An 8,624-nucleotide genomic window follows, 5' to 3' on the forward strand; every position below is an offset into this window, starting at 1 on the left:
CATCAACATATATAAGAGCCATATTATGTACATATGTTTGAAATTATTTTAGCTTGATGCTATAACTTCTATGCTGAAATTATTTTGATTTGCTAACTGGATACACCCTAAACTTTTCAGACGACATTTCCAGGTTCAATTTGTGTGTGTGTGTGTGTGTGTGTGTGTGTGTGTGTGTGTGTGTGTTTTACTCCATATTTTAATACTATTAAACTAATTTTGTTTAATATGAAAATATTAAATGTATAATATAAAAATATAAAATATAATATGAAATTCTTTGTTTTGTAAGCATTTCTTTGTTGCATAAATATTGATTCATCTGTATCCTTACATTGCAAACTGAAATAATCACTTTACTATCCGAGTTTAAGAGCATTTTCTTCAGGAAACAGAGTACTTCTTCAGGAGGAACTGTTGATCATTTTTCCTATGGTCTAGAGCTATCTAATGGAAATTAACATTTATTGAGTGACAGCCAAAGGAACGAATTAATTCAGATCAGTATTAGAAATAAAAAAGACTACTGTTAACATTCCTACAAATATTTAACATTTTAGAGAAAGTCCCTCATGCTTGTGGCAGAACGTGAGACAAATAAGGATTTGAACAAAGGAGAAAAAAAGGAGAAATTCTATCTGTGGGGAATAGAAGGATGAATTAAAAATAGAGCAGGAAAGGCGCGCCTGCGTGGTTTAGTTGGTAAGCAGTCCAACTTTGGCACAGGTCATGATGTCATGGTTAGTGGGTTTGAACCCAACGTGTGAGCCCTGCCTCAGGCTCTGTGCTGACAGTTCAGAACCTGGAGCCTGCTTTGGATTCTGTGTCTCCCTTTCTGCCCCTCCCCAATTGTGCCCTCTCTCTAGAAAATAAATCAATATTAAAAATAAAGAAAAGAAGGGCCAACATGGCAGAGAAGTAGGGGGATCTGTACTTCCTGTGTCTCCCATACAAAGAATGGCTGAAGCCAAAGGATTTTGAACCCCAAGAGGCTGGGAGGAAAAGAGACTGCATCTACCAGGAAGAAAAGGGTACAACTTGAGACACCATAGTTTGTTTTGTTTGTGTGTTTCTGTGTTTTTGTCTCCTATTTGTCTGTTTGTTTTCCTTTACATAGCTACTTCAAGGAAAATGTCAAAGCACACCTGGTGGAGAGTACAAAACATCACTACGAGTAGGGAAACAAAATAACCAAAGTCACAACAACAGAGAGCAAGTAAAAATCTCCAAAAAACACCTCCTGAAAGGACAGGCCCTGGACAATGTATCATCCCCCCCCCCCCTTTATACAGCAGTGCTCACAGGTGCAGAGCACATAACAAGTTTTAAAACTCATAAGGTACAGAAAACTAGCCAAAATGATGAAACGGACGAATTCTTTTCAAAAGAAACTCCAGGAAGTAGCGACAGCTAACAAATTGATCAAGACAGGTTTAAGCAATATAACTGAACGAGAATTTAGAATAACAGTCATAAGATTATTAACCGGGCTTGAGAAAAGCATAGAATACAGCAGAGAATCTACTGATACAGAGATCAAGGAACTAAAAAGAGTTATGATGAATTAAAAAATGTTATAAATGAAGTGCAAAATAAAATGGAGGCAGCCATAGCATGGATTGAAGAGGAAGAGGGGAGAATAGGTGAATTAGAAGATAACATTATGGAAAAAGAGGAAACTGAGAAAAAGAGAGATAAAAAATCCAGGAGTATGAGAGGAGAATTAGACAACTCAGTGATTCAATCAAATGGAACAATATCCATATCATAGGAATTCCAGAAGAAGAGAGAGAGAAAGGGGCTGAAATTACACTTGAACAAATCATAGCTGAGAACTTCCCGCATTTGGGGAAGGAAACAGGCATTGAAATCCAAGAGGCACAGAGAACTCCCTTCAGACATAACTTGAATCGATCTTCTGCATGACATTTCATAGTGAAACTGGCAAAATACAAGGATAAAGAGAAAACTCAGAAAGCAGCTAGGGATAAACAGGCTCTAACTTACAAAGGTAAACCCATAAGAGTAGTAGCAAACCTATCTACTGAAACTTGGCAGGCCAGAAAGTAATGGCAAGAAATCTTCCATGTGATGAACAGAAAAAATATGCAGCCGAGAATCCTTTATCCAGCAAATCTGTCATTCACAATAGAAGGAGAGATAAAGATCTTCCCAAACAAACAAAAACTGAAGGAACTCATCACCACTAAACCAGCCCTACAAGAGATCCTAAGGGGGATTCTGTGAGTGAAATGCCGCAAGAACCACAAAATACCAGAGACATCACTACAAGCATGAAACCTACAGACATCACAATGACTCTAAACCCATATCTTTCTATAATCACTGAATGTAAATGGACTAAATGCTCCAACCTAAAAACATAGGGTATCAGACTGGATAAAAAAAAAAAAAACAACACCCATCCATTTGCTGTCTACAAGAGACTCATTTTAGGCCTGAGGACATCTTCAGATTGAAAGTGAGGGGATGGAGAACTATCTATCATGCTACTGGAAGTCAAAAGAAAGCTGGGGGTAGCCATACTTATATCAGACAAACTGGACTCTAATTAAAGGCTGTAACAAGAGATGAAGAAGGGCATTATACAATAATTACAGGGTGTATCCATCAGGAAGAGCTAACAATTATAAATGTCTATGTGTTGAATACCAGAGCCCCCAAATATATAAAACAATCACAAACATAAGCAACCATATTGATAAGAATGTGGTAATTGCAGGGTACTTTAATACTCCACTTACAACAATGGATAGATCATCTAGACACGGGATCAACAAAGAAGCAAGGGCTCTGAATGATACATTGGATCAAATGGACTTCACAGGTATATTTATAACTCTGCATCCCAAAGCAACAGAATATACTTTCTTCTCAAGTGTACATGGAACATGCTCCAAGATAGGTCACATACTGGATCACAAAAGAACCCTAAGAAGACAGTCCTAAGAGGAAAATACATTGCTATCCAGGCCTATCTCAAGAAACAAGAAAAATCCCCAATACAAAATCTAACAGCACACATAAAGAAACTAGAAGCAGAAGAGCAAACACACCCCAAATGCAGCAGAAGAGAAATAATGAATATCAGAGCATAAATAAACAATATAGAATCCCCCCCCAAAAAAAAACACTAGAAAAGTTCAATGAAACCAAGAGTTGGTTTTTTGAAAAAATAAACAAAATTGATAAACCTCTAGCCAGCCTTCTCAAAAAGAAAAGACAGAGGACATAAATAGATAAAATCACAAATGAAAATGAATTTATTACAATGAATCCCTCAGAAATACAAGCAAGTATCAGGGAATACTATGAAAAATTATATGCCAACAAACTGGGCAACCTGGAAGAAATGGACAAATTCCTAAACACCTATCCACTACCAAATATCAAATGAGAAGTAGAAAATTTTAAAAGACCCATAACTAGTGAAGAAATTAAATCAGTTATCAAAAATCTCCCAACAAATAAGAGTCCAGGACCAGATGGCTTCCCTTGGGAATTCTACCAGACATTTACAGCAGAGTTAATACCTATCCTTCTCAAGGTGTTCCAAAAAATAGAAAGGGAAGGAAAACGTCTGGACTTATTCTATGAAGCCAGCATTACTTTCATTCCCAAACCAGGCACAGACCCAACAAAAAAAGAGAATTACAGGCCTATATCCCTGATGAGCATGGATGCAAAAATTCTCAATAAGATACTAGCGAATCGTATTCAACAGCATATAAAAAGAATTATTCACCATGATCAAGTGGGATTCATTCCTGGGCTGCAGGGCTGGTTCAATATTCATAAATCAATAAATGTGATACATCACATTAATAAAAGAAAAGATAAGAACCATATGATCCAGTCAATAAATGCAGGAAAACCATTTGACAAAATACAGCATCTTTCTTAATAAAAAACTTCAAGAAAGTCGGGATAGAAGGAACATAGTTAAACATCATAAAAGTCATTTATGAAAAGCCCACAGCTAATATCATCCTCAATGGGGAAAAACTGAGAGCTTTCCCCCTGAGATCAGAAACACGATAGGGATGTCCATTATCACCACTGTTGTTTAACATAGAGTTGGAAGTGCTAGCATCAGCAATCAGACAGCAAAAGGAAATCAAAGGCATCCAAGTTGGCAAAGATGAAGTCAAGCTTTCACTTTTTGCAGATGACATGAAACTCTACATGGAAAAGCTGACAGACCCCACCAAAAGGCTGCTAGAACTGATACATGTAATCAGCAAAATCGCAGGGTACAAAATCAATGTACAAAAATCAGTTGCATTTTTACATACCAATAATGAAGCAACAGAAAGATAAAGAAACTGATCCCATTCACAATTGCACCACGAACAATAAAATCTCTGGGAATAAACTTAACCAAAGATGTAAAGGATCTGTATGCTGAGAACTATAGAAAGATTATGAAGAAAATTGAAGAAGGTACAAAGAAATAGAAAAACATTCCATACTCATGGATTGGAAGAATAAATATTGTTAAAATGTCAATACTACCCAAAGCAATCTAAACATTCGATGCAATCCCAATTATAAGTGTACCGACATTCTTCTCAAAGCTATATCAAACAATCCTAGAATTTGTATGGAACCACAAAAGACCCCGTATAGCAAAAGTAATATTGAAGAAAACCAAATCGGGAGGCATCACAATCCCATACTTTAGCCTTTACTACAAAGCTGTAATCATCAAGACAGTATGGTATTGGCACAAAAAGAGACACATAGACCAATGGAATAGAATAGAGAACCCAGAATTGGACCCACACATGTATGGCGAATTAATCTTTGACAAAGCAAGAATGAGTATCCATTGTAAAAAATACAGTCTCTTTAGCAAATGGTGCTGGGAGAACTGGACAGCAACATGCAGAAGGATGAAACTAGACCACTTCCTTACACCATACACAAAAGTAAACTAAAAATGGATAAGGTACCTGAATATGAGACAGGAAACCATCAAAACCCTAAAGTAGAAAGTAGGAAAAACCTCTTTGACCTCTGCCGCAGCAATTTCTTACTCGACACATCTCCAAAGGCCAGGGAATTAAAAGCAAAAATGAACTATTGGGACCTCATCAAGATAAAAAGCTTATGCATTGCAAAGGAAACAATCAACAAAACAAAAGGCAACTGACAGAATGGGAAAAGATATTTGCAAATGACATATCAGACAAAAGGCTAGTATACAAAACCTATAAAGAACTCACCAAACTCCACTCCCAAAAAAACAAATAATCAAGTGAAGAAATGGGCAGCAGACATGAATAGACATTTTTCCAAAGAAGACATCCAGATGGCCAACAGGCATATGAAAAGATGTTCAACGTCACATCTCATCATGGAAACACAAATCAAAACCACACTAAGATACCACCTAACACTGGTCAGAGTGGCTAAAATGAACAAATGAGTCTATAGATGCTGGTGAGGATATGGAGAAACGGGAACACTCTTGCACTGTTGATGGGAATGCGAACTTGTACAGCCACTCTGGAAAACAGTGCTGAGATTCCTCAAAAAATTAAAAATAGACCTACCCTATAACCCAGAAACAGCACTGCTAGGATTTTACCCAAGGGATACAGGAGTACTGATGCGTAGGGGCACTTGTACCCCAATGTTTATAGCAGCACTTCCAACAATGGCCAAATTATGGAAAGAACCTAAATGTCCATCAACTGACGAATGGAAAAAGAAGATGTGGTTTATATATACAGTGGGACACTACTTGGCAATGAGAAAGAATGAAATGTGACCATTTGCAGCAACGTGGATAGAACTGTAAGATATTATGTTAAGTGAAATAAGTCAGTCAGAGAAAGACAGATACTATATGTTTTCACTCATAGGTGTATTTGAGAAACTTAACAGAAGTTCATGGGGGAGAGAAAGCAAAAAAAAAAAGTTACAGAGAGGGAGGGAGGCAAACCATAAGAGACACTTGGATACTGAGAACAAACTGGGGGTTGATGACGGATAGAGGAGAGGGGTACGTGGGTGATGGGAATTGAGGAGGACACTTGTTGGGATGAACACTGGGTGTTGTATGGAAACCAAGTTTTCAATAAATTATATTAAAAACTAAATAAAATAAAAAATACAAAATAAATATAATAAAAAAAGAATAGAGCAGAAAATGAAGCTCAGCTGACATTTCAAGTCTCTAGTATGAGATGTGCACTCCTAACTAGTTGGAGCCCACTAGATTGTGGTGTGTGAGCCCACACACAGCGAACAGCTCTGGAAGGAGCACACGATGGATTTATCAAGCGGTGTGAGGGTGAAGTGACTGAGGGCTTCAGTGCTGATGGGAACTCTTTGGCTTGAGATCATAGGCTATTTAATAATAAAAGTGTAGAAGTCACAAACTAAGATGTTAAGACAAGGTGGTATTAGAACAGATCATATATAAACAGGAAGATCAACCATCCAAGTGTACTCAAGGAACAGAGTGCATTGGGGGAAATTCTGGAAAGGTATCTTTCCAGATACTTAGAACAGGGAACTTAGAAAAGGTATCTCAGCATTGCCTTTGAAAAAGGAGGACGTTTCTAACTGTTGGTAGAATTCAGTGAAATCATAAGAACCAGGAAAGTAGGAAATCAGTTCAAATGTTATCACCACTTGCAAGGATAGAAACTCATAGAGGACCCTCATCACAATGGAATACTTATTTCTTACAGAAAAAAGATTTTTTTCATCACCCTCTTGAAGGCCTCCTTCATATCTTTATTTCTAAGGCTATAGATAAGGGGGTTCAACATGGGTGTAATGATCCCATAGAAGAGAGAAACCATCTTTCCCCAGTCCTTAGAGGTGGATGAAGGTGGTTGTAGATACATGTAGATGGCTGTACCAAAAAAGAGAGCGACCACAACCATGTGGGACCCACATGTCCCAAAAGCTTTTCGTCGTCCTTCTGCTGACCTGATTCTCAACACTGCTTGAGCTATAAAGCCATAGGAAATGAGGATCAATGTCACTGGAATTAGCAGAAATAATGCACTAAAGAAAAAGAGCTCAGACTCAATGGGCTTTGTGTCAGCACACGACAACTTGAGAAGGGCAGGCACCTCACAGAAAAAGTGGTCCACTTCCTGGCGACCACAGCGTGGCATGTTAAGGGTCAAGGAAGACTGCAACACTGAATTACCAAAGCCAGTGAACCACGAGAAGGCTACCACCCTTAAGCAGAACCAATGATTCATAATAACTACATAGTGCAGGGGTTTGCAGACTGCCACATATCTGTCAAAGGACATGACAGCCAGGAGGAGACACTCAGTAGCTCCCAGGGCCAGGAAGATGATGAGCTGTGCCACACAGCCACCGTAGCTGATGGTCTTTTTGTTGCGACAAATATTTGTCAACATATGAGGGACTGTGCTTGTGGTATAGCACAGATCTAAGATGGAGAGATTAGTAAGGAAGAAATACATGGGTGTATGAAGTTTGGGATCCAGAATGCACACCATCATGATGGACACATTGCCAAAGATGGTGAATGTATATGATATTAATAGAAGCACAAACAGGGGCATTTGTAGCCAGGGTCTGTCTGAGAAGCCAAGTAGTATAAACTCTCTTGCGGAGCTCTCATTAGCCCAATTCATGATGACTCACTTATTTTTCTTCCTAAGAATATAAAATAGGAAAGTAGTCAGTAGATAATTATTGAAAACTCTAATTGAAACCGAACTTAGATTAATTATAATGAATGATTCAACATCAAACATAATTGATGGTAATCATAAGTTACTATAAATTTATAGTTTATGAAATATGATATGATTCTCTTAGGTTAGAAAGTAGTTCTGTCTTAGCAGTTATATTTAACTTACTTTATGAGGTAAATCATTACTTTTGAATGACAAAGTATATAAACGTATATGCAGGGGGCACAGACAATTGTAAATGCCCAAGACATCTCAATTTTTCTCCGTTTTGTTAGGTGTGCACAAAGTATCTTCAGGTGTACATTAGATTCTGCTGTACAGTATGGTGATTGACACTTACACACACTTGTGCTCATCAAAACAGGTACACTCCTTAGTACCCATATCAGATTTTCACCTGATAATCCAATTGCTACTTGACTAAATGTGGCAGATAGATGAAAATCTACATTTTATTGCTATTATGACTCATTGAGCATGTATAATCTGCATACCCAGTAGTGGTGAGGGCTAGACCCAAATCCTGGACCTAAAGGCCATTCTTTTTTCTATACCATATCTCCTCCCCTGTATACAGAGAACACAGCAAGACTGATTAAAGACCACATGCCAGTGATTATACACCAAATAGAACAGCAAGAATCAAATAATCAAGTTGATTTTCCTCAGTATGGAAGTTATCAGTTATCAGATAAGTTATCAGTTAAGAGATAAAACCCAAGTGCACTTAAGTTTCTCAATCCACTTTGTGTTTTTAAATGCAGGGTCATTAGTAGGACTTACACCATTGGAATTTACAAGTGTGAACATAGTGAGTGATGCTAGACAGAGAATAGGGTACTGTAAAAGAGGGTAACATGAGAGGAGAGACCTACCTCACACTGGATGGAACAGCTTTTACAGCAG

At 37.8% G+C, this 8,624-nt stretch overlaps 1 protein-coding gene across 1 annotated transcript; it reads right to left on the reverse strand.

Annotated features, from left to right (window-relative positions):
• Nucleotides 1–6,249: 6,249 nt before the first annotated feature.
• On the reverse strand, nucleotides 6,250–7,655 carry LOC121018405 (putative olfactory receptor 2B3). The gene has a single exon (XM_040457136.1). It carries the CDS (start codon nucleotides 7,653–7,655, stop codon nucleotides 6,720–6,722), a length of 936 nt encoding a protein of 311 aa, XP_040313070.1. The 3' UTR covers nucleotides 6,250–6,719.
• Between the last annotated feature and the right edge of the window lie 969 nt (nucleotides 7,656–8,624).

The sequence above is a fragment of the Herpailurus yagouaroundi genome, unplaced genomic scaffold, assembly GCF_014898765.1.
Source record: "Herpailurus yagouaroundi ecotype Mexico unplaced genomic scaffold, PumYag 219, whole genome shotgun sequence".
Classification (NCBI taxonomy): Eukaryota; Metazoa; Chordata; class Mammalia; order Carnivora; family Felidae; genus Herpailurus; species Herpailurus yagouaroundi.

What these genes read in the sequence shown, in the direction of transcription:
- LOC121018405 (XM_040457136.1), bottom strand. Translation starts at nt 7,655, where the DNA reads ATGAATTGGGCTAATGAGAGCTCCGCAAGAGAGTTTATACTACTTGGC.